Source organism: Ricinus communis, chromosome 1 (genome assembly GCF_019578655.1).
Source record: "Ricinus communis isolate WT05 ecotype wild-type chromosome 1, ASM1957865v1, whole genome shotgun sequence".
Taxonomy (NCBI): domain Eukaryota; kingdom Viridiplantae; phylum Streptophyta; class Magnoliopsida; order Malpighiales; family Euphorbiaceae; genus Ricinus; species Ricinus communis.
In genome coordinates, this window is record NC_063256.1 from 2,814,088 (window position 1) to 2,841,498 (window position 27,411).

The 27,411-nt window shown below is 34.5% G+C and overlaps 1 protein-coding gene and 1 non-coding gene across 3 annotated transcripts; both read right to left on the reverse strand.

Moving 5' to 3' along the window:
- Positions 1 to 344: 344 nt before the first annotated feature.
- LOC107262570 (transcription initiation factor TFIID subunit 2) lies at positions 345 to 24,181 on the reverse strand. Of its 2 annotated transcripts, XM_015728724.2 has the most exons (25): positions 23,998 to 24,181; positions 23,552 to 23,885; positions 22,742 to 22,887; positions 22,574 to 22,640; positions 17,612 to 17,811; positions 17,354 to 17,507; positions 14,920 to 15,004; positions 14,722 to 14,813; positions 13,543 to 13,668; positions 13,411 to 13,464; positions 13,077 to 13,142; positions 10,968 to 11,065; positions 10,531 to 10,869; positions 10,365 to 10,452; positions 8,532 to 8,657; positions 8,389 to 8,445; positions 7,684 to 7,763; positions 7,550 to 7,592; positions 5,602 to 5,688; positions 4,667 to 4,756; positions 2,711 to 2,769; positions 2,549 to 2,639; positions 2,302 to 2,467; positions 2,040 to 2,223; positions 345 to 1,806 (listed from the first exon to the last, which is right to left on the reverse strand). In XM_015728724.2, exons 1-25 carry the CDS (start codon positions 24,111 to 24,113, stop codon positions 507 to 509), a joined length of 4,248 nt encoding a protein of 1,415 aa, XP_015584210.2. In that variant the 5' UTR covers positions 24,114 to 24,181; the 3' UTR covers positions 345 to 506. The 2 variants fall into 2 exon arrangements, with proteins under 2 accessions (XP_015584210.2, XP_015584213.2); XM_015728727.2 differs by lacking the exon at positions 23,998 to 24,181 and having other exon boundaries at positions 22,742 to 22,904; positions 23,552 to 23,689.
- TRNAF-GAA lies at positions 21,286 to 21,358 on the reverse strand. The gene has a single exon. It is a non-coding gene; the product is annotated as a tRNA-Phe (tRNA).
- Positions 24,182 to 27,411: the final 3,230 nt, after the last annotated feature.

Below are 27,411 nucleotides of genomic sequence, written 5' to 3' on the forward strand. Positions count from 1 at the left end.
TCTTTTTTTTTTTCTGGGAAACAGCAGACTTATAGAGTGTTCAGAACCATCAAAATGATACCAGGCGACACTTTTCCTGCTTCTGGGAAACTTTGTGAACGCACGCCTAGTAATAGAACTTCAGTTTTTACATAGATAGGTTCCTGTTCGGTGAGCAGTCCTGATTTTATGCAACCTAACTAAAATATCAGATCACTAAAACAGAAGCTGATAAGGCACATGAATCTCTTGGTGTCGAGAAAACTTGACAAAGCTGTTGCAAGGAAAGAACATGGATGAGCAGGAAGGGAAGCACATTTCTTTCATCAAGCACATACACCCACATGCATCCACAGTTATTCAACTGGAGAAAATCATTTTCTTTTCTTTCGATCTTTTTTTCTTTGATATTCTAAAGAGTTTCTCAGATAAGCAATGTACTTTATACATTCGGGGAATTTACAAGCCAAAAATTTGAAGGGAACTGATCCCCGTCAATTTCCGTAATGAAGGGGCATGCTGTTGCACTACGATTTATTCAGCGTCCTATTCTTAATTTTAATACGAAATCTAGGAGCCGAGTTACCTTCAGATGGCTCAGGCTTGGCTTCAACATTCGTGTTCACCATTTTGGAACCACTGGATTCGCTTGGTTTTGATTGCTTAATGACGGGTTCCTGTTTCTTGACGGGTATGTCTACTGGAGGTGCCTTTGCCTCGTCACTAAGCCACTTTGCCATCTCTTTTTCTTTCCGCTTTTTCTCCTTCTTCAACCGCTTACGTTCCAGGTATTCAGGATCATCCTTGTTCCCTTTATGATCCTCCCGTTTCCGTTTCTTTTCCTTATCTTTCTTTTTCTCCTTTTCTTTTGCCCGAACAGGTGATACCATTACACCTGCTGAACCACCATCAAGATCGAATCTCCCAACTGAGAGGGTTTGTAGGCTAGCGTACTTCTGTGCACCAGTGTCAACATTGTTATCTTGCATGACACTAGGTGACGATGGATCTTCAGGCTGAGGACGCACAAACACTTTGCTTGAATCTGCAGTACACTGAAGTTCCTTCACAAAATTGTCTCCATCGCTTGCTAATTTTGCACTGCCAATGCTAGCAGTCAGTCTTGATCCCCTATCAAGGCATGAATTGACTTCCTCAATATTTTGATTGCTTGCACTCACACCTTCAGTGGAATTCCTTTGGGGTGCATCAACAGAAATGGAGCTGCTAGCTCTGCGATCAGTTTCATGATGCCCACCTCGAGACCTCTCAACAGTTTGATTATCAGCCTCCTCTGCTCTACTGGAAGCAGCAGATCTTTTCATTCTAATCTTAACTACCGGCTTTCTGCGTTCTTGATTAATAGAAATGGTATCTGGTTCCCCCAAAGGTTCTAGAATGATTAAATCCATCTTCTGCTCAAGCATGTTTGAGACCGCCTTCTGCTCATGATTGCTAGAGACTGTTTTCTGCTCATGATTGCTAGAGACTGTTTTCTGCTCAGGATTGTTTGAGACCGTCCTCTGCTCCTGATTATCTGAGACCGTCTTCTGCTCATGATTGTCTGAGATAATATCTGGTTCTTTGGCATCATTTACGTTGACCAAATCCATCTGTTGAAAATGATTGCTCAAAACCGTATCTGCTTCCTTAGTAGCCTCTGGAATAGCTACATTATCAAGATCAAATTTTGTGATGTCTATAGGAGGCTCCAGAGGCTTTGTTTCTGGAAGAAGTGTTGCAAATATGTTCTTTGGTTCACTGCATAGTTCGGCATCTCCAAGACGTAACGTTTTATCTCTGGGAACTCCATAAAGTGTCGGCACCCTGGAAAAGCAAAGCTTAGATTTCAACCGCTGCATTAAGTCTGCAATAGACACGATGCTTATTTTTATGCGCACACAAAAAAGTCCAGTAGTTCTGGCCCACCCTGATTAGGTGGGGGTTCATTATAAGCCCATTCAAGCAAATAAAACCAGCCAAACCATGCCAGACAACCTGGCCCATGATCATTCAACCAAGAAAATCACTGGGAAAGAATAACAAGTAATGGCACCCACCTTCCTGCAAGGATATGTAAGATGCAGAACAAGTAGTGTCGAAGATATATATTGTTGAATGCACCGTGGCTTTCAAGCAGACTAAGCAAATCCACAAGAGTTGTATTCTTGATATCATCTTTAGAATCAGATGTGTCTCGTATCTGACATAACCGCATAGCATGAGCAGCAAGTTTCGCTTGCCCTGCAAAAGAAATGGTTAGGAGACCTATATATAAGAGCAATAAAGATGCAGAAACAAAAATTAGAAATAGTGCAGAACCTCTTAATGTTGGTTCTTCCTTCAAATATTTCATAAACAATGACAATGCTGCATTAATGCCTCGGCAGTGGAACTCCAGATCAAGCAGTGCTCTGGTTGCCTCAACTCGAATTTGCCATGCTGTCTTAAAATCTTGAAATGGTTTAATAAGTTCAAAAACATGTTCCTGCAGCAAGTAATACCAACTAAGAATGAGGAAGCTGATGAGAGATTATATCAAATGGGAATAAGTAGTAGAGGCACTTACAAGATGAATCGATCCAGAGAGCTTTAGTGCAAGTTGTACTAATGTACGGATGCAGCTTATAGTCAAGATCCCGTTGTAGCTAGGCATCAGCCTAGTAAATGCCAAGTCAGTTAAAATATTTAATTTAATCTATTAAAGCTAACAAATCAGAAATCCATGCACCTGTCAAATTGCAGAAGCCGATCGATGCGCTTGAGAAGAGATGATAAAAAGACAACACTCTGCCAAGAGATTAAAGAAGCAATAAAGGGTAAGCCCCCAAAACTGAATACCTCCACAGAGAAGAGAATTAAAACAGATTAGCCAATTAGATCTTACATCATCTTCTCACTGAGATTCAAACTAGTATATTAATTGGTCATAACTTAAACTTTGTCCAATCCATAGAAATGAATATATTAGCATGAAAACCAAGTATAAAGATTAAAATCAAAATTCTTTGGACATCTAACACAATGCCCAAGAATCCAGTAATAAAAGATGAGTCTCAAAGTTCCATACTTTGTCCTCTTCTCCAATTACAATTACAATTACATTTCTGTGTCGAAAATAGAGAAAGAATTGCCAAAAGGAAAGAGATAAACAGAGAGAGATTTAACTTCTGACAGTTGACTTCTAAATCAGATATTATGACTAACGAAATCATGGTGCTGACCGCCATTCCTAGACTCCCCTTCTTGATACCGAAATGCATAGGCCTGTGATCCATCTTATTCTTGCTGGGAAGCACAAGGTTATAAACTAAACCCTTCATGACAACTACGTAATTTGTCAGAAGAAATTAACTTAAAAAACATCTTAGACGAATTCATAAGTTTCAAGTATTCATCCCTTAAAAGAGATAAAAATGATATTCTGCAAATCCTTTTAAGTTGGCAATTTCTACAAGTTTATCAAAATAGTCACCTACATACTGCAGGCCAAGCATCAATACTAAAACTAGAAACATTATTGGGAAATAAAATACCTTGTTCATTGTTCTCCACTGATTTTAAATTCATATTACAGGTCAAACACTAATATTAAAAGTAGAAACACTAAAGTAAAATAACAAGATATTTGCAATTGTTCTCTATTGATGCTCGGTGGTCAGAGGGAAAGAACACAATTTCATACAAAATTTGAAAATCCAACCCTTCTCAATTTAAATTAGAAGAGCAAGCAACACCAATTTTTAAAAAATTAATTCAACGAACTCTAAATTTCTAATTTCAGATTTCACAAGTGAAAAGATGCATGTCATTAGGTTTTCTTAGTGGCTCTGGAAAAATTATGATTGATTTACTTTAGGAAACTTACTAAGAGACTGAAAGCTGGAAATCTAGAGCCCAACTAGTAATAGAGCCCGGATACTCTAGAATGAAACCACTTCAAACTAGAAAAAAAATTCTGTATCAAACAAACTAGTAATTAAACTCATGTTACTTTCTCTTAACCAAGAACTGAATGTGGGTTCATACTGATTCCAAAATCATTGAACAAATGAGGAAAAGAAGAATTCCTAAAGTGAACAAAGAAAGGCATAGAGGAGGCAACTACGTGGTATTGTCAAATTTTAATCTCCAAGCATTAACTTGCAAATACCATCAAGTTAATAAACCTACCTAATATCTAGTTACAACCTTGAGAACTCTGATAAAAATGTCAGAAGAACAATTGTATTGTTAATTCAAATTTGATCCAGGGTGTAAAGATTTGTTGATCTACAGTTCCAAATAGCAAAAGAAATGTTTGTTGAAAAATGTTTATAAGAAAATCCACTCATAGTGCATTCACTTCTACACTAATTCTTAGCAACAAGGTTGGAGAAACAAGATAGTACAAAATTTAACAGAAAGCAAAGAGAAATGCCACAGCAGTATCATGTATTTCTTGTGACTTTAGAAGAGAGATGGAAAAAAGACGTCACTAAGTGGTTATAACCGCAAAATACTGGAAGAATTTCCTTTTGGAGTCGACAAGTAAGGACAACGGAAAAAGAATCTTAGAACAACAAATAAAACAAGGGTGAGAGCGGCGGTAGATTGAGATCTTATTTGAACCAAGAAGCAACAGCTGAAATGATGTAAACATCAAATATCAACAAATAAAAGGATGCTGGAAATCTAATCCACAAACCTGCTGTCCAAATTCAAGTTGACCCACTGACTGGACCAATGCAGCAAGCCAGAACACATCAGAATAAGGATTTCCAGTGTTATCATTATACTGCCAAATAGCATAACAAAACCAAAAAAATTGTGTCAACCAGTAAGCATATGGAACACAGGGTATTTCGATGGTGTATGTGTAACATACAATACAATCAATAAAAAAGATGCAGCTTAAAAATCCAAACAGCAACTGAGAAATAATTAATCCACAAATTCAGATGCTTCTTAATATAGTGGACAGACTACGTCAATTTTCAATTCCACATCTTTCCTCAATGACTCTATCATTTCGGTTCTAAATACATCCAAATATGGGATTAAAGTTATAAAAATCAATTTCCCTACTTGTCTCATTCCTTTTCCTTTTAATGTTTGAGCAAAATCAATTTTCCTACTTGTCTCATTCCTTTTCCTTTTAATGTTTGAGCACTTCCATTTCAAATTAGAAATGAGTCCAGGACCCATCATCATTTCATTTAAAAACAGATTTCCAAGTCACCAATGGCAGTAACCTCCAAAACCCGCATTCTTAATGTGTGTTATAGCCTTTGTCTTCTGGCACACATTCATGAAGGATCAATAACGTCCAAAACCAAGAATTATGCAACGAAAATTAGCAGGTTATTCGTATGGATATGACCTGTGTGGTGGTCAACCAGTATTTTAGAAGACATATAAAATCTCGAGTCTACAAGGCTTTGTTGTAAAAGCTACTGTAATCATATCACTTGATAGAAAAAATTTCTCTGCATACTTATAGTAGACATGCATGCACCGATAATCTCACATACATAACATCCATAAAATGCTTTATGAACTCTACAGAAACTTAGGGATAAAGGATGCACTGATCAATTGTTGTGAGATCATAGTTAATATTAAAAGCAAAGAAAACCCAACCTTCAGAAGTTGTAAAACAAATTCAATAGCTTCCCTTGGGCTTTTCTTGTCTGCAGATCTAACCATTGCCACAGCTTGAGGAATGGCCTGAATAAATGCAAGAACATGATAAGAAAATTATTAGTCTTTATTCAGAAAAAACTAACCTCCTGATTGTAATGTTTTACTTTTACATCTGGAAAATAGCAGCATCCCTATTACATGAAAACAAGCATTTAAAAATATTAGAAGTTGTATTTATCCCACATCGCTTGGTTACCGGGCTGCTATAGTATATATAAGTGGATTTGGCACCCTCTTCCTTTAAGCTAGCTTTTGGAAATGAGCTACCTAAGCCCATTTATCATAGTATTAGAGCTGACCTTTTGTCTGCGATGGTGGGTTTGGACCCAGCCCGTTTGCATGTCACGCTAAGCGTGAGGGACGGTGTTAGAAGTTATATTTATCCCACATCGCTTGATTATTGGGCTGTTATAGTGTATATAAGTAGATTGGGCACCCTCTTGCTTTAAGCTAGCTTTTGGGAATGAGTTATACCCAAACCCATTTATCAAAAACATTTAGTTTAAGGGATTGGTTGAGGACATCCAATCTGGTCCTAGGACAATCTGTTCATCAATACATCAAGGCACTGACAAAAAAGATATTTTACTACTCAATTATGAAAAGGATAATCTAGCAATGTCCAGAGTAGAGATGGCAAATGGATAGATCAAGTCAAGTTCAAATAAAATTGTTCCTGTTTTCTGATCATTTCAGATTCTGCTCATTTCAGTCTCAAGTTCGGAAAACTACGAGTTTTTTGCCCTCATCTTTTAGGCGTTTGGGTCGAGTCAGGTCCAGGTAACACTAATCTGTGTTGCCTCAGATTTCAGGTTAAGTTTCAGATTAACTTATAAGGTTTTTTGATTTTCAGGTTAACTTATCCAGTTTTCCTTTTGATCTTATAAATTTATACAGTAAAGCCCCATAAATTTAATAACCATGGGATCATGGATATCTATTAAGCAAAGTATTAATTAATGGATAAATTAGTTAAGTAATTTATAGACTATTGGATAACTTATCCATTAATAAATAATTTATTAACTTAACACATAGCAATTGTAATTGTACTCAAGTATCAATATAAATCCAATGTACTTATAATTAATCTGCCTATGAACAATTAGTCAAACAAAATCATAAATTTTATAAAATTCAGAATAGTTATTACTTAGCGCCTACTTAATTATAACTTTTTCCCTTTTCTTTTTTTTTTTAAATTCATGATAGCAATTAAACTAAACTGAAATATAGAAAATGCAAAGAATCTATTTCCTGATTTAAATTTCTTTCATTGATTATTTGTTAATAGTTCCTTTATTTGATATGTTATTATATTCAAACTAATTATTTAATTTACTAATTCAAAAATCCACAAAGCAAAACCTTTAAACAATTAGAGACTTAAAGGTGAAAGTACAAAAACAAATTCTTTATATTTAAAATAAACTAAAACTAAGAAAACGCTAAAAGTTATAGGTATACAAACTATTTAATGTCACTAAAATATTATATTATTTTACCAAACAATTATACTTCAGATCATTTCAGATTCAAGATAGAGTTTGCATTGGCTATAAATTCAGGTAGTATTAGTCTCAAGTTCAAGTCATTTCAGTTTTTGATTGTTGTGGTTTCAGATCAATTTAATTTCAAGTCGCTTCGGGTGTAAGTAATTTCGGGTTCAAGCAGTTTCATGTCATTCCAAATTCGTATGTCTAACATTTGATAAAAATTCAGGGTTTGGCAAGTCGAATTTCTGACAAGTTGGATTAGATTTCAAGATTTGGCCTAGACTCTACATCTCTAGTCCAAAAGAAGTAAGATATGAGGTCATAATAGTATGAACCAAATACACAGCACCATGCACAAACTAATTACATACCCTACCTCATCCCATTACCTCAAGAACAAAGTACTCGGGAAAATCATGAAAGTCATTTGGCCTGGCAAGATCAACATAAAATAAAGTCATGTAAGAGTGCGTTATACCAGTAGACTGCCGAAAGTCAAGATTAGAGGGAAATAGAATCTCACCTTGGTAGTCCAATTGTTGCATCAAATCTTCGACTTTTGTAAAATTTCACCAAATGAAGTAAACCAGACCAATCATTTTCCTGTCAAAAGAGAAATAAAGAGTCTCCACTTAAGCATAAATAACCATCAAGTTAAAATATTTTAATGCAGCCCAACATGGATATCTTTGAAAAACCTACTAGCCATTAGCACTTTCAATTCAAGGATTCACCATGATCATAAATGTTGTCGACAAAATCAGAATAATGTGGTGAAAAAAACATTTTTATATGCGTGTTGAAAGTGCTTGCATTTAAATGGTGCAGAACCTTGGTCCATTATAATGTGTTTTACTATGGAGGAGCAAATAAATAAAAACAAAAGGCAGGCATCTCGGGTTTATTGTGCTCTCTTTCAGTTTACATAAGTGCTTTATTTCATGATCCAAATGTGAGAATATAGGCCTTCTGGCTGAAGGGCTCCAAATATAGAATGCATGGTTGTGAGGCTTTTCCTGCTGATAAAATGGTGCTCAGAAGTTGTGTACATATAGCAACAAATATGAAGCAATACATGGGTAGCATGCATAGTGCAGCACCATTATCATAAACAGCCCAAACTTTCTCCAATTTACATTCTTAATAAAACCTTCATATTTTGCAAATGGCTATGCAGAGGTTTTGGCTAAAGGAAAGAGAATAATAGTTTGGCTTATGATTATAATACCTCAGATGCTGTATTAGCCAATGCAAATGCTGCCTCAATTCGAACTCTCCAGAAGGCCTGACCATCACATGATGAATTCCTATTATTAGATTCCAATTAAAATACGAATCATAACCAGCTATTCTGCTAAAACAAGTAAATACCTTAGAGTCACTGAGAAAATTATTCAGGGCATTGACAACAGAAAATGAAAGTTGTGGTAAAGCTTCTAAAGCTGCAATTGCTTGTGCCTGAGCAACAACATCCTCGTCCTTCTCTAACTGATTGATCTGATGAAAATTACCACCATTCATAAAATTGTTTGCCCACTAATAAAAGAAGTTGATACCAGTATATTATTGTAGAGCATCAACATGTGGAGGAATTATAGAAACAATGACTTCATGATTAGGCAATCTAATCTGTCGCATAGACTATTTTCCCAACGTAAGTGCTCATAAACACACTTATAATGCAGTAATAACTATCAAGCTTTTTTCTCCATATATATTAATTACCAAAATAACTGTCACTTCATGTCTAATATAACCATAATTACTAAGGCTTGTCTGAGGCATAAGGCCCATGCTGATCCTGGGACAGACCCCAAAAGGTAGGAAAATTTCAGAGGTGTGTCCCTTAGCCCAGAAGGGAGGCATGTCTTGCTTGTATTGTGCTTAAAATTGTATTTTAGTCTTTTTCTTCTTCCTTTTTTCCTAAAAGAAAAACTAACTCAATTATGCCATATGCGCCATCAATAAAATAAAGAGACAAAAGAGCTTACCATGTACCGGCACTGAAAGAACTCAAGCAAGGAAGAAAGAAAAGAAGAAGACAATTGGTAGTTGTATTATGCCAGATCCTTTAGGAATTGTAGCGATTTAAGATCAGGATTATTTTTGAGTCTTTGACATCTTCACCTTAATTTTAATTTTGAAGTACAAAACATTGATGCTAAGTTCTGCAGTTAATGGTATTAGTAATCTTATTACATAGTTTAGCTCTATAGCACTTGGCAAACCTCAAAGCATAGTCAAATTTTATATCACGAACAACCCAACCAAAGCATAAACTCCCATATAACTTTTATGAAGTTGAAAAAGAATAGTTGAGGAACCATATTAATTTAAGTTTTTGAGAATTATTGAAGACGCATTCAATTTCAAATTTAAGACCATTTTATATTAAATAATGCCAAATAATAAGCAATATGGTGGTCAAAATTTTGGCCAGTCTGAATTTTGTCAGAAAGCACTGAAGAAATATGGAAATCTACCAACTAAGTTAACCATGTTGAGTTCATATCAAACAATAAATAGTCAACCCCTTGACTTGCGAGGTCAGAATATGATACCAATGAATGAGAAAGTTATGCAAAATCTCACGCAAAATCCTGATTGCTAGAATGGAAGCAGCTGATCACAATCAAGGTTGAGATTTTTATCCCAAATCTATATCGTATATAAAAGTAGATTGAGTGGGGGAAACATACAAATGGACTGAAATACTCTTCGTAATTTTAAATATTTATTAAAAAAGGTTTGATCCTAATGAGTGGAATTGAATTATTTAAGCTATTTCATTAAAATCTACTGAAAATCTTAATCCTAATATGGATGGGATTAAGAATTTAAGTTATTAAATTAACATCTACCAATGTCAACAGAATAAATCATAATTTGATTACAATTATATAATTTAATTTTTAAATTTATCAGTATCTACTACTTTTATGATAAGAGGACACTATTAAATTTATTTTATCTACAAAATTACAATAGTAAATATACTAAAGATTGGAGGGCCGTAGTCTAGAGTTAAAAAAAGATAACCTGAACTTCACTTGCTTAATGATTACTACATTGCGTGCTATGGTTATCAGAACATATTTTTAACTTTACATGTGGATTAATGGTTAGTGATCTAAAATATCTAGTAAAAGGAACCACAATTAGGTAACATACAATGTTAATCATGGACAGCGCAGAATGTCTTACCCACATCTGTACAGGTTGATTACATTGAATTTCAGCAAGATATTCCATTTCTGGATCTGCCCTTATCCACAAAAGAGGAGACTCCAAACTGCAAAAATGAATCCCTGCTCTTAGGAAACATGAACCAAATTAGCAAGAACGACAGCACAAAAAATTAACAACATACCTGGAGCGCATATCTGTTGCAGCTACAGCATCACCATTTTCATCAGAGCCATCAGGCTTTGAGCCCTTCTTAGGCTTTTGGAAGCGTCTAGCAGCAAGCTTTGAGTGGCATTGTATTTCCAGAAGCTGCCACATTTCCCCGGCCAACGGAAGAACTGGATGGTCATACATACCATCAAGTTCATAAACTCTGATACTCATCATTCCAGGCCATCCAATATCACCATCTCGATTATCAGAATCAGTAAGAAGTGATGTACTTCCATCAGGTACAGCTGTGCACTCTCTTAGCACCGCCAATTCAATTATATTTTTCCTTTTGTTATATGAGAACCCCATTCTTAAATCAAAACATAGCATGACACATAAGCAACAGATATCAGCAAGCTATCACACATCAGTTTAGGAACAAAAGCTTGAAGATCACAGAACCAATACCTTAACATTGGAGACCCGCATGAACCAACCCACCGAGGAAAAAATTCTTTTAGAAAAGGGCGCTCAAGATTTCCGACCTTAGTAGCAAAATGCCTAAACTGAACCTCGTGAATTACAAAGTAGAACAGATAAGTACCAAAAGGAACCTTCAAATGTAAGCAAGAGTTATGAATGCACAAAAGTATGAAAATAAAAAAGTTAAAAGAACAATGACAATTATTTCACAAGAAGGCAAAAGAGGTGAGAAAATACGTAAAATGTTTCAAACATAGAAATCTTATTAAATTTTCCCCATACTCATGTATAATTTCCAGTCATTATTTTGTTAAAAAATGCTAAAAATAGCAGAATTAACAAACACAAGATCGACACTCTAAAACTGAATACAAAAATATTAACTGCTCTTTTTGTAAATATTTGAAAATATTAAACTTAAAAAAGAAATTCAAGGTTTCAAACTCATACCGTCAACTTTTCAGTCAAAGCTAGAGCTCAAAACATTTAGAAAGAAAACTTACATATTCCAAACCTACAGACCAATAATTTCCCACTTACCAAAAAAGAAAAACCTAAAGCGAACCACAAAAATTCTTGCAGCAAGCAGCTCTGGTGAAAGCAATCAAACAAGAATCTTCGTGGATTCAATCTGAAACTTAGTTTTGAAAATTCTGAAATATACTTAACCCTCAACTGATGGGCATTGGTCCAGAACTTTCCAGGAGTTAAACTACCAAAAGATAAAATTAGTGCACCCACAAGTTAATGTTTACTTCGATATACATACATAAACGTGCATCTCTGACACTATTACAATCAGCCGTACCTAGCTCTGGCCCTATCGCAGTTTGTAGTGTTCTTCAAAGCATTTTGCATTTTTCTCAAATATTGAGCTGTTTAACATATTTTTCCACCAACAAAAGGTTTTAAGTTATGTGAAAATCCAATTCAGCAGGGTTACTCAGAGAAAAAAGAGGGTGAGACATAACAAAAGCAAATATCATTCAGAGCATTGAGGCTTTAAGATTCTGCTGGCATAATTATGTGAGACAGAGAGAGAGGTCCCTGTATGACACAAGAGTGAAGCAATAAAAAGCTGTTCCTGGACAGAATATTTTTCCAAGTCCATTGCTTGTTTCACTGGGATGGCAGGCAAGTTTATTTCTGGCAAGATACTCAGTTTATGGAGATTCATTTTAAGACTCGACTTTTCCAAGGCTGATTTCACTAGCAGCAACTAGAGATGCATTAACAGCATTTATCAGCAACTAAATCAACCCTCAAATGAATATTTGCAGTACAGTAGTGTTTTTTTTCAAACCCTCGGTCTATGAAGGCAGAACAGGAATGGAAATTGGAATCAATACTCATTCCAAGTCATGATCAGTTAAATTGAGCAATCAGTGTACTGATGAAGCTGTGCTCAATGCTTGTAAGGAAAAGAGAAGTACAAGAAAAATCGTTTGCAGACTGTATGAAAGTAGGCATAACACCTAAAATTGCAATCTTTAAGGTTAACCGAACCTCTATTGACACTGGATAATTAATTATGTAAGAGATCACAGCCGTGGACTGCTGAAACATGAGTAGTGGTGTGAAGTTAAGATTTTGGATTACTCATTAGCTCATTGTGCAATGTATTTGTTCCACTGGTATGAACCATGTTTCACAAGCATAAAATGGCATGAACCAACATGAAACAATCAATTCCACTACGGTTATGGAGCACCTGCTGTGAAAGGAATGAAGATAGTTTGAAGAAGTAAACTTCCAAACAGACATTGACCCAACAATTTTATAATCATTTTCTCTTTGATGCACCTTCCATAAGTCGTCCCTCTTTCAATTTGATATAGGGGGATTTCTGGTACAATTTTATACATGAAAGAGGGAGGGAGTGAATTAAAATAGTCAGACTTCAATTGCAATACATTTTATCGATATTAACATATGATAAATGAGGAAAATGAAAAAAATAGAAGAACAAAATGCACCATGCATCCCAGTTATTTACGATAAGTAAGAAATTCCTAAAAAGGTAAGACTAAGGATAAGCTAAGACACACAGCAAGTTGATAAACTATTTGAAGACAATAGGCAGAATGTGATCACCTCCTTCGTACTAAGAGATCTCACAGGGACAGCATCTCTAGCCCGTAAGACAACTTTCTGCAAAATCTGCAATTGAGGAGAAAACAGTAAAAAGTAAACCCATCTTAATTCCGAAATTCCATAAATCACCAATTTCATCATTTTCATAAAGTTAGACAAAAAAACAGAAAGGCGTCTCCCCAACAACTGGCACTGATAAAACAATTTCAAAACTATCACCTCCTGTGTAAACTATCAATAAGAAGACAGCGCCAAAGTCACATTAAATGTTACAAGTTTTGCACCCACCAAAATGGTGGGCGATGATGCAAAATTCAATCCATTAGATTCTTACTTTGCGGAAGGATTCTGGCCCCATTTGCTTTTCCAACATTTGCAGAATTGCCACCTTTTCAAAAACCAATGTTTAAGTGAAATAAAAATTAATACATATTTAAATAATTACAGACATTAAAACTGAACTCACAGATTTCCAAGATCTTATTTTCCCATATAGACCAATGCAATGGGTTCCATACAAATCTTTGCAAGAAGTAGAGGAGCTTAAAGCTGTTGCACCACTATCATCTGCTTTGCAAACAGCACAATTAGCCTGCAATTCCATAAAACAGTACATTTTTAGACTTTGGAATGTTAGATGTAAGGGCATACAACTAATCACTAATCCTTGTAATTTTCATCTTATAGGAGATGGCAAGACTTTGCAACCAATTCATAAATTGAAAAGGAGTGTTAAGGAGAAAAAAAAGAGGAAACAAAAAATTAGATAAGAGCAAGTCATGAATTCATTGATTGATTATCATCTCATAATACTCTCATTCCGGGCCAAACCATGTCTTGGTCATGCAAGAAACTTCAACATTATATAGACCACACAAGATAAGGGTGAAAAAAGAAAAAAAAAAAAACCTAAAGAACCATGAGATTTGAGTATAAAATTAAAAACAGTGGAAAAGATTTGAAAGGCAGACATGCAAGTCATATAACACAGCAAGTACAAGGGGCAGAGCAGCATCCAAATGATCAATACATTGAAAAGGATGCAAATCTTCTGAAAATTGTACTTAACTGCAGGTTGCTTCTTACCCCAATAAAAACTCCACAGGTTGCTTTTCACCCCACAAACCAAACATATATGACAGTACCATTCTCATGATTTTACAAGAAGATTATGGCGAGTAGAAACAATATTATAAAGGTAAGATGGGCCAATAAAAACACATTTGAAAATGGCCATATGGGCTAATAAAGATCATGCCATAATCTGGTTCCTTTTTGGTTAATTCCTTCCCCCCCTTTGATCCGCTAGGATTTTGACGAACTCTTAACCGTCTCTAATTTGTAATCTGTTCTTATTCTGATAAAGCTCTATTATGTGAATTGAAAAGCAAAAAAGAACATTTGATAGCAGATCCTCTGTCAAATTATTGAACCAGCCAGTTGAACGGGTTAAATAGTGAATAGGGTCAACAATTCAACCTCCAGTTGGGTATTTTGAACACTAAGAAAAAAATTCTTATGTAGACACTAGCATCAAGAGAAGTAAATAAATTTTTTGCCATAATAGTAAATTCACAGAAGTAACTTCTCCCAGAGTAGACCTTGGTTAATCCATTAAAGTTTGAGCAGTGGGTATGTTGCTAACCTTGTATCTCCTGTAGCGCGCCTCATTATTTCCTAAAAATTTCTTGACAAACAAATCCGTGAGAAAACCAGAGAGCCCATCCAGCAGCCACTCTGCATTCAGCAACTGGATGAGAACAACTATTTATTTTCCTCAAGATTCATGTTAATCATCAAGAACCAATCAGACATCACAAAGTACCATATTCTACCGCCTTACCATCATTGGGTTCATCGGGGACTATATAAACTCCAAACCACTGTTTTGCAAGTGCAAATGCTAGTTTAATGCTTGTATCTATAGTCTGTTACAATAGATATTGATAAATCAGCTTAGTGTAGAATAGCAAACAAAGATTGAGATTGAACTCTTGCTACAATGCAGATAAACTAAAATCTTGATATAAAGCAAACATTTACAAAGCTAAAGCATATAATAATATAATAAACAAAAACATGTATGCTATAGTACTGTAGTAATAGCATAGTGCAGTACATGCATGTTAACTATGAAGCAAAAGTAGCTTTTGATAACTAAATTTCACTTGAAGAAAATAAAGAAGGTGATACCAAAATATATAAACAAAAAAGGAGCCACATCATTACAATTATTCCAGTTTCATCCATTCAAATGTAATTATGGTAAAATATCTTTGGCAGATAATGAGGTGTATAACAACTAACAAACATCAAGTGAATCTTGACCACATTGGAACTTAAATGGCTCCTGAGGCAAATGAACAGATACAGGAGAGATATAAAAATATGTCATAAATATAGAACTATTTTTCTATTATAAAAGTACAGCATTGAATTACTAAGATGCTTGTCAAAAGCATAAGTTTTTCCCGACCCTCCTAAATGCATACAACCATATAATAATAATGGAATGAAGAAAGAGCATACCGTACATAAGTTTCATTAAAGAAAGATAGTTTTATGCTAATGATAATAAAATAATTTCAAAATTTTAAACTTCTGACAAAGAGCATAATATGTTTTTTTCTTCAGACAACATACTTCTGAAGTTTCAAGAAGTGAGATAAAAGCATATTCTCAAAAATTCAGAAAAGTAGAATTGTTCAATTAAAAAAGTTCAAGATAGTAAAATTATTCACACAGCTGAAAAAAAAATTCATTTAAGATTAGCAAAAGAATAAGAGGTACAACATTTAAATTTTAAAAATAAAATTGTCTCCAAATTAGTTAATTGGAAAGACATCTTTCACCAAACTGCTGACAGCATTTAGACCTTGCTCCTACTCATAATTAACATCCAGGGCAGGAAACACTGCGTGTGTTTTCCCTGAAGTAAGACCTTCATGGAATTATTCTCAAAAGAAAAAAATTCCTTAATGGATTCACCAATCCTCGAGTAGGACAAACTCTCATGACACTGGGATAATAAGACTAAACAAGATGTTGGAAAGTAACCCTTCAAAGCTAAATTCAATGTCTAGTTCTAGGTATACTGGTATTGTCAAATTATAAAACAGGGATCTCTCATAGGTTAAGGCTTAGGTCTTCTGATAACACATGCAGCATCACAATATAGATATACTACATAGATTTGGACAACTTTACCAGTTAGACAACACATCTTAATGAGGCAACAAGCCTGCATGTCGATGAGTTCATCCCAGATAATAACTAATATTATCATTTTTTTTATTTAGTACAAATTGTATTTGATAAAAAAACTCTACTCAATATGGTCAATCCTACTTATTCAACAGATTTTATTGATCGATACAGGTTAATTTTCTGTTACAATAAAGTGAAGAAACAATAGCTGGTCAACTGCTGCTTCGATAGCTGCAATAGCTATAACAAAAACTGAAAAGAGATATTGCTCGTGGAAGTCCATGGTTTCTGCTTAACCAGTCAGGTCAGCTTGCCTTTGGTGTACGCCCCTCCCACCCCACCCCAAACAGCCAACTCTCCCAGTAAAGAATCGGAGCCTCACAAACACTGACTAATATGCTCCTCTCATCTTTCTTCATTCATGAATTGATATTCTAGTGTCCTAGGTGTAGAGGAACCACAAAAGTCCATCCCAAACTTGGCAGTTGAACTCTACTCCGATGCAATATAGTAAAAGAGAAGTAGTATAATAGAAAAGAATAGAGTACCTCAGAAATAGTTGCACTCATCAACGGACCACCATACTCTCTTTTTTCCATCTAATTGGTTACTGACCCACAGCATGTGATGCATGGTAATCCATGTCCAATACAACATTACATTTGTCCAAAAACAAAAATCGGTATCAACTAGCTCATATTTCTACATCAACAAGCTCATAATGCATTGAGGCCAAAAGAGGGAAAAAGAAAAAGGAGAAGAGGCATCTAGAACCAACCACCAGAAGGGAATTTTTTTAAACACCCCGTAACAACCTCCTATGGAAATTCTTTCTCAATCATATATTTCATTTCCGACTTGCTACATTTTGAAGTCCCTTTTATGCTCTTCTCTACTGACTAAGGTACTGTCTTTCTATCACCATGTAGCATGTTTCATGTTTTAACAAGCTCCCGATAATTATAAAATAAATTAACTTGTGCACCACCTGTATTTGCATATCAGATACAGCAATCGCCTGTTAAGGGTACTACATCCATCATAAACACAAGTTTAATGACTGAACAAACCTGATCAATAACTCTCTCATCATATAGAACTTGAGAACTAAAGATGCCAACAGAGGCTCCTAAACTTGATGAGGATACAGCCATCTCAGGAGCTAAAAAAACTTGCGTGTATGATCCAAATGGAAATTTTGCATCAAGGTACTCTTCATAATGGCTGTGGAAAGTGCAATGCAGTAAGGAAACAGCCCAAGCTCTAGAATGCCAAAACTAAAAACATTTAAAAGAAGAAAAGAAAGTTAATTGGCTAAGATAACAAACTTGAATGCATTATGGAAAAACTCCACAGTGTTCTGAAGCTTTGACATATTAGCTGGCAAGCACATATGCGATATGAAACCCACGTAGGGATCAGGAAGGATTTCAAATGGTGCAACCACTAATGATATGCATTGAGCAGTTACAGGAACATCTAATCTGTAGACATACGTTTTGTGAGGAGGATCATTCTTGCTCAAAACCTGCAATGTAAAATAACGGTACACATATAATTAAGTAAACGAACTGTAAAAGCCTAATGTAGAACAAGTGTATTAATCAGTCAACAATACCAACTTATCATTGCTAATGGATCTTCATGACCATAGCAATGATCAAATAGTGCATAATTACACGATTTCAATTGCTACATGGAAAATGCCATTCTTTATTTATCTGGACAAATGGGCAGGGCAGCATGCTAGTAGTATTTGTCCATGTATTCATTCGCAAACTTTAGAAGGCATAACATTAAGAGAGTATAATCCTGACCTTCAAAATTGAGAAGCATAATGAAAGCTTGGGATGAATTATTTAGGTCTACAACTGATTTAATACATCAGCAACTAAAAGAATAACACAGAAAGCTTCATGTGCACAATTTAGGCGAAATATAAAAAAAAGAAGCACCGAAAAACAAGTAAAATTTTATTCCAGGTTCTTCGCATATCTGCAAAGAGAGGCTACTGGCATGGTCATGCTAGGCCTGTTCTCCAAAAATTCCACTGATTTCATCAAAATTGAAGATCAACAGTTTTTACCTAACTTATCAATTAGATAACAGAATCATGTTTACATTCTGCTCCAAGCCCCAATTTTCCAGAAGTTAAAAGGCACCAAACTCCTAAGTATTATCCAACAGAAGGAAGAAACAATGGTTAGTGATTCCTCTCACCTCTTGCAAAGGTAACATTTATGCTTCTACTTCCTAACCATCTTCCATTTCAATTGCAAATCACAGAAAACTAAGGCTCTGTTTGTTTCAAAAAGATAACTGTTTCTAGAAAATATTTTCTGAAAAATAACTTGCTTAGAAAAATCACTTGAAAATTATCTTTTGATGTTTGAAGTGTTTTGAAAATTATTTAAAACTTATCAAAAATTTATATTTTTTTTTTATAATATAATAAAAAGGTTAAAAGAAAAGCACACACACATTTCAATATTTTCCAATGGCCAAAAGTCATTGGAGGAAATTTCCGATGGTTAATAAGGTGCTAAGGGACATATATTATACGTTGTTTTCGTAAAAAGACATTTTCTCTGTTATAACTAGTATAAGTATGGAACATGACTTTCTCTTTTTAAAATGAGAATTCGTTTTCCTTGGAAATACATACCATAAAAATTTAGATTATTTAACATAAATTAAATTCTAAGACATAAGAAATTTCAACCATTGACCAACTTCCAAATAAAAAAATAAAGAAAACAGCATCTGAAAATTAGTAATAAAAACAGAAAACTAGTTACTATAAAATTAATAACAGTAGAACAGAATCAGTGAAATCTTTTGACCATTAACTAACCACTATGAAGTAAAGAAGATTTGAGAGATTAAATGTATATTTAAAAGTTTATAGAAACAGTCAAGATTGAGAAGAATACTTATTGAAAACAATCCACCACATGGCAACTAAAATTTCTTAAAACTCTCAAAAATGAAAAAGAAGAAATTATTCAAAATGCACGAACAATATAGCTTAAGAACAAATATTTTGATAACAGAACATATAGCATAAGACATAAATATTTTGATAATAGTAACCTCCCAAATGACAATTACAATTCATATACAATAATGAGTAAGAAAAAATGTATACTTACCAGTATCAAATCATTTACATTATATAAACAATTATATTGATTTCAATCCTTCAATTCAAATTAATTAAGTAGTCACAAAGAGAATCAAACTCCAATACATGTCAAACCAAGCATATGAGAAAATCTACCATTCAATTAATATTCTATTTTCCATTCTCAGATCCTAACCAAATAAAGCGGCAACATATCCATTACAATGTACCCTCACTAAAATTAGGCATAAATAATTAATATCAATTGAACGTAAGTCATTAAGAACTTAGCCTCCAATCAAAATTGCGAAAGTCGACAAAGAGAAATGAATTCCACCCTCACTAATATTAGGCATAAATAATTAATATCAATTGAATATAAGTCATTAAGAACTTAGCTTTCAATCAAAGTTGCAAAAGTTGACAGAGAAAATGAATTCCGCAGCTCTAGCTAAACATTTCTTTCTTGTATTTCTCTAGTCTTGTATACTAAGTTTAGGAACTAATTACTTTTAAGTCGAAGATAATAATTTTGTTTGCATTTTCCTCTTTCAGCATTTATATCACCTCACATGAACACATCGAATCAATGTTAATTCCCCATTGGCACATTGATCTGTTCCTCCCTTAATAGGCTATATACATATTCCCAGTATAATGCATCCGAGTTAAACCATATAATTTTGAGTTACTTCCTTTTTAGCCTTAAGTTCTTCAATTTACTATTCACAAAAGTTTTCCTCCAAGTCTTACTTTTCTTGCTTATGGAATAAGACATTGGTAAACTTCTAATGTATCATACTATTATTAACCAACCTACCTCTATTGAATTACTTGAATTTTGCAATATCGACATGAACAGGCCCCAAAATATTTGTATATAAATGCCTTACTACTCTTTTCTTATTCCTTAATTAGTAATTTAAAAAAGAAACAAAAAATAGTCTTCCAATGATTTAACTTACAAACATCATATAAACTTGATTGCAAAACTTAGGGGATTTAATGAATAGTACATGTCAAAGCCATTTTTCCAACAAGGTCCAAGAAGACTCTTTGGAAGCTAAAGGGGTTGACAGAATAGATTGCAAGGGATACTTCCACATCTAAGCTGATAAGGAAACTGATGTCAAATTCATTACTTAGGTGAAGGAAATGCAAAAATTTTAAAGAGTTTTCACCTTCATTGGACTTATTGCAAAGAAAACAAATTGGGAATGTGACATTTGTTTTGATTTTTTAAGAATAGTATTCTATTATGTTTTAGTGAATTAAACATATATTTATTATTCTGTTTTAAATAGAAGAAAAGGTTAATGGCCAAGGAGAGTTTCAACATGTGCGCTATATGCATACACTTTAAGTACGCTCCAAAAACAAAAAAGCATGAAGTGAAGGAGGCATTTACAAAAGCAGAAGGATAACCAAATTGGGTGCACTTGGCAACCAAAATATGAAGTTCATTTCTAGAGGCTCTCAAGCTGCTCTAGTCTAAATGTCAATCCATAGAAAGAAAGCTATCTCTAAAGAGTAATCTTGTCCACTTTGTAAAAGATGGAAATTGGTCCAAAAACATTCAGCAAATATGTATGTAATTTAGTTGAAAGTATCATATCACCTCAAATTTCCATCTATATCAATCTAGTTGGTGGATCAGCATCTAGAGATCTATTATTCTAAAATGAATCTAAATCATCTTCCCAAATAAGAACTCTTCCTAAATCATATCAATCTCAATTTTTTGATACCTACTGATTCAACGGCTATCTATAACTCATCATCCTATAAAAAGCAAGGAATAACTTCCACAAATTAGGAGGTTATGAACCAACCTCCAAATTTAATCTAGTTCAACAAAGCCTCGATCCCGAAGATGCGTGCGGTGAGCGTGAATTGAACACGCGACCTTCAGATCTTCAGTCTGACGCTCTCCCAACTAAGCTATCCCCGCAAGTTATGCACCAACCGGGAATCGGACCCGGAGTTAGAAAGGAAGTTATCTAATAAGTTTAAAGAGAAATTCCATGTATGGTTATTAGTCCCAAATGCAACATAACTAAGAACGAATCATCTTATGGCTTGTAAGTCTAAATTTGAGAACATAAATCATCTATGAACACTCATGTCCGTCAAGCATTTTCTCAACTCATGTATCTTATCTAGGGTAAAATGGTGTTAAAATAGAATATGTGGTATAAAAATAGAGAATCTATTTTTTTTTTCCAAACGAAAAAGAGATCTTGGAGCAGGGGTTATCAGTTAACCTAGAAGAACTATCTTAGATCATTCATAAGAGTACTCCTTATATGCCTCTTTATTAAATCATAAATAATTAACTTTCTATTTTAATTTCTTGAAATGTGAGTGTACTCCGACAAAATTCTCTATTTTACTCCCTATATAACTTTTCAATAATAAAGTAAAAAAGAAAGAGAATTAAGTAGGTAGAGAAAATGCGACTCTTACAGAAAAAGGATGAAAAAAGTAAAAAAGAGAAATAATATAATATATTTAAGAATTAGTTTCTCCCTCTTTAAGTTTAAGGAGATAGAATGTGGTTCTTAAATCATTCTAGGAAGGAAGAAGAATTAGGGAGTCTCCTGGTAGCTTAACTTTTGCATATGCTCCCTGTAATAGAGAATGAGCATAACTTAAAAGTTTGTTGGGGAGCTCTTATGTGATTGAAAATCTTATATCCAATGCTCCACAACATGTTTTTCAAGAAAAATAGTACAATCATCCTTTACCATCTAAAAAGATCTACGAAAATTTTCATTTTGTCTCCATCCATTAAAGAGCAACATTTTGACTTAATATCGATTGCAATAGCACAAAAGGATGAATATAAAATAAGTAAAATTTAAGCATTTATTTTCATTTACTTTTCATCACAGACAACCAGTAAATTCAGTATTATTAACTACGAAATCATCATTAGCAAGAATTTAAAATGTAAAGTGGAAGAATAAGAATAAGTATACCAGAATTGAAAAGGTGAATACTTTTGACAACAAAGCCTAGATATGACATTGAGATTAGAAATTGATGATTATTCAATAAACTGAGGCCATAATACAATTTCTAATTACAAGATATAACTGAAGCATCATAAGAAGCTTCAACGTCCAGATACCAAATATATAGTTTCTCATAGAACCATTCTCACCTGGTACAGTAAACTTCCAGTACTAACTGCAACAAGGTGATGGGCAACGGTGAACTCCAGATCAAAGCTGAATATGCAACATTATAAGTAGCTATAAAAAGAAAAGGACTGCAAATCACAAATGTCGCAAAACTATAACTAAGAAGAACGGAACCAAGCAGTTCATACCAGCAACGCTGAGAACCTTCATCAAAACAAGGGAACCAGCACCTTGCACGCCTTATCTGGTTATCAGTGTGAAGCACGTTATCCTTAAAATGAATTCCTGTCTCTGCTTTCTCTACCCAATAAACGATACGAACTAGTTTCACATTCTGCATCCAACATCAACCTACATGAGAAACCAAAAAGGTATAACCTCATCATGACAACTCATGCTCAAACCATACAAACACACCAAGATTTTAAACAATAAAATAAATGAAGAACATAATGCCTATTTCAAAAGTATGAACTCCTTAATATAATGCACTTTATTACAGCAAATGGGACCGAAATAAATAACCACATGAGCTCCTATAAAATTCAATGAGCCCAATTAGGAACTGGGACTTTCAATCAAATACCAATTGATGAAACCGCAGTAAGAACGGAGGCACTTTCTAACAGTAAATGTAGGCATTTTCTAACAGTAAATGGAAGCCAACTAAGTACTCACGAGTTTAATGACACCAGGTTCAAATTGGAACCTTCTATCAAATTTCTCAACAAATAGAAACTCACATTGAAACACTAACAACCAACAATGGAGGCACTTTTTAGCAGTAAAGGAGAGCACTCTCTAGTTGTATAAAAGGCACTTCGTAACTGTAAATGGAACCCAAATAAAGAAACGCAAACTCGCCCACTCCACTCTAGGAATGTCGGTCAAAATTCTCAAAAAATACAAAAGCACGACACCCAGTAACTAACATACAAAAAGCCAAAATAAAACCCAAAAAAATGGAAAAGGCTAGAATTAGGATAAGCCATAGTAACCTGCTTATTAGCATCAGCACCGCTATCGAAGCTCAATTGATCATGTTGTTGTTGTTCATTAGGAGCCCTAAAAGCGGCTTTACAGCAATTAATAAGCAAATTGGGAACCAATTCTTTCTCAAGAGCAGACACGTAAGCAGAACCAGCAGCATCAGCAGCTGCACTAGTATTAGTCACCCAACTCCATCTCTTTTCACTTTCCACATTTTGCTGACGTGGATAATATTCAAACTCCGTAGCCTCTCCATCCACAAACACATTCTCTATCCCTAAATTCTCCGCATGTAGCCCTACTATCCCTATATCTGGCACTGCAATTTCCAATTCTGTGTACCTACACACCCAAACAACAGAAACAAACACAAAATCAATTCACGGCAAAACCCTAAAAGTTAAAAAAACTGAAAAACAATTCAAGAAATGATGAAACCCTAACGGTAACGGACCCGTAGATTTGGCGCTTATCAATGTCAATAGAGAGGCAGAGCTTTTGATGACGGACTACAGCTCCGGAGTTATCCGGCTTCGAGTCTTCGTTCTTCGGCTTGCGCGGCTTCGCCATGGCTGAGTGTAATGTGGTATAGATGTGTATTAGCGCGCTTGATTGGGAGGGAAATGGGGTTTATTTATAGAGAGGTGCTTAGAGTTGGAGATGTTGGTTTATGATTGTGCCTAGTGTGATTAGTTGATCTGGTGCGTACACGTTGAGGACTGAGGTTTTTTATCAACGGTTAATTTTGTGTCCTCGTTGACTGGGCCGATTACTAGGCCCAATAGCAAGAGGAAACGAATGAATCAGGTGCGGTGCGTGTGATATTTAAATATTTCCCGAAAAGGTCCATGAAAATAGATTAAATGTTTAAATATCCAGTTACCAAAATAAAATAGGTATAAGTTCAGAATGATCCCTAGACTTTGTCTTTATACAAATTAATCCTTCTTATTATTAAATTAATATGAAATTTTAGTGCAATTGATGGTAGTGCTATTAAAAAACTTTCTTTATGATTTTAAACATTTTAATAAATCAATTCCTTCTTTCTTCTCTAAAAAAAAAAAAATTATATATCTTTCTCTACCACCTTTTTGCCTAAAATCATTAAATTAAGTTTCTTATTTAAAAGAATAAAAAAAGCTAATGAAGAAATATGAGGTATTGATCTTTGGCAGTGGATGGAAAACTTAATAGTATAAATCGAATTTCTTATGCCAACATTTAACATGAAATGATGATTAATAAAACATTCAAGTTATGTAAGAATGGGTAATTAATTCTATTTATTGTTAATGAAAAGTTAGTGGGTAAATTTATTTTTATTTTTTCTTATTATTCTTTTATCCATAAATCATGGCTTGTTATTCCACATCAGATACTAACATGGAAACCTAATCAGTAACAAATTATTTCTAGTGGATGTATTTGAATCTTGGCTACAGCACAATGCCAAGGCAGATGACTAATTGCTTTTAAATTCATCATCGTATATTTTGTTAATGATGTGTTCTTTTTTTTAACATGCTTCCACTAGCAATACTGTAACAAAATTAATATCAAACCAATTTTTCATTTTATATGCATAATGTTCCAGTATATTTTGGTGAGAATTGCAGTGGAAAAGTAGCAGAGGGTGACAAGAAATTGCAAAATCTTGTTGGGTGTTCATGAAAGGGTGCATGTAGCTATGAAGTTTCTTATTTAAGTGAGGATGTGAATTCGAAACCTGGAGCCAAGCTATGAGTGAAAGCTGTGTCATTAACTAGGCCAATAATAAATGGAATTTTTAGATAGATTTGGTGTATCAAGTTAGATAAATTAATTATATAATAATATATTATATTTGTATTAATTGATTGTTAATCATCGATAGTTAATAATAAAAAATAAATCAATCAATATAAATATAATATTTAATAAATAATTTATATTTTAATATTTAATTCAATTTATTTACAAATGACGTGGTAGTTTTCTACAAATTTCTATAAATGATTGAAGCCTGATCGTCTTCCCTGTGTTGGGCTGGAGGGGGAGATTTGTTATGGGTCCAGCCCATCTTGCAATATTTTCATTGCTTTTGGACACATATATTATGGGCTTTTATGATGAATTTGTTATGTTTTATTTTTGGGTCCACTTTGGCATGGGTTTTGTAGCTTCCAAGAGAAGTTTGTAGAGGCTATTGTGTAGACAATTAGTGTGTGAAGGGAGCAGCAATTTTCATATTGAAAACATACACAAAAGAGAGAGGAAACTAGAGAGCTCCAAAAGGGTGCTCTCCTGCTCGTTTTTCTCAGCACCAGTCCTAGTGTTTTGGTCGCCGGAGAAGATCCCACCGTTGGATTTTTCTGAAATTTTTTCAGCCTGTTGAGGACATACGGGGCTACATTCTAACCGTTCGGATCGTCAATTGGAGCTCCAGTTCATCGGGAATTGTCTCTGGACAGAGCTGCTGTTTTTGAGTGAAGTCTACACTTTTTGTTCTCTATTTCAATTCTCTTATTGTTGGTGTTTGTTGGTGGGTTGTGAATCCTTTATAGACTGATTTGGGGTTCTTTTTCCTTCAATTTATAAATAAAAAAAGTTAAGGATGGATTCCTCAAAAGGTCCCGTGGTTTTTACTCTTCACATCGAAGGGGTTTTCCACGTATAAATCGTGTGTGTTGTTTGCTGTTATTTTCTTTTGTTATAGCTAGTTATTTACTGCATTTAGTTGTTGGTTTCTTTTGTTAATTTGGTTGTGCGACAATTTGGGTTGATTGGATTGCATAATTGGTTGGTTGTCTTGATTGTATGACATTGTGGGTGTCGTTGTGACCCCCTTCCGATCCCTACAACTTGGTATCAGAGCCGGAAGTTAATTAGTCATATTATGGAGTCGAGTAGTAGTAATTTGATGGTTAAATTGACATCAACCAATTATTCTATTTGGAGACCTATGATGGAGGACTTGTTATATTGCAAGGACTTGTATGACCCAATTAAAACTATCACTAATTCGGATGGTAATGTTTCTAAACCAGATAAAATGGAAGAAAAAGATTGGGTAAAGTTGAAAAGAAAGACTTTGGGGACTATTAGGCAATGGGTTGACATTAGCATATTCAACCATGTGTCATAAGAGTCCGACTCTTATGATTTGTGGAAGAAGTTGGAAGGTCTATATGAAAGGAAAACTGCTCATAACAAAGCTTCATTAATTAAAAGACTTGTTAATTTGAAACTTAAAGGTGGGAGGTCTGTTTCTGAACATCTTAGTGACTTCCGGGATATTATTAACAAGTTGACTACTATGAAGATTGTTCTTAATGATGAGTTACAGGCTTTGTTCTTGTTGAGTTCTTTGCCAGATAGTTGGGAGACCTTGGTTGTAACTATTAGTAACTCTGCTCTGGATGGCGTACTATCTTTAGATGTGATTAAAGAAAGCATGTTTAATGAAGAGATCAGAAGGAATGAGATGGGAGTTGACAATTCACAAGCTCTTGTTGTGGAGAACAGAGGAAGAAGGTCAGGGTCCCAAAGGCCGTGGTAACTCAAGGAGTAGGTCCAAATCCAGTGATGGGAGAAATGTGGCTACATGTCATTACTGCAAGAAGCCTGGTCATATCAAAAAATATTGTTTCCGCTTGAAAAGAGAACAAAGGAAGAAGCATGATTCACAAAAGGAAGGAGATGACAAAAATACTGCAGCAACCGCTTCTAAAAGTGATGATAAGGTCACCTTGATTTGTGCAACTAGTGAGTGTCATCATGTTGATAGTTCAAACACGGAGTGGTTAGTAGATACAGGTGCTTCATACCATTGTGTTTCTAGAAGGGAGTTCTTCATGAATTACCAAGCTGGTGATTTTGGCAGTGT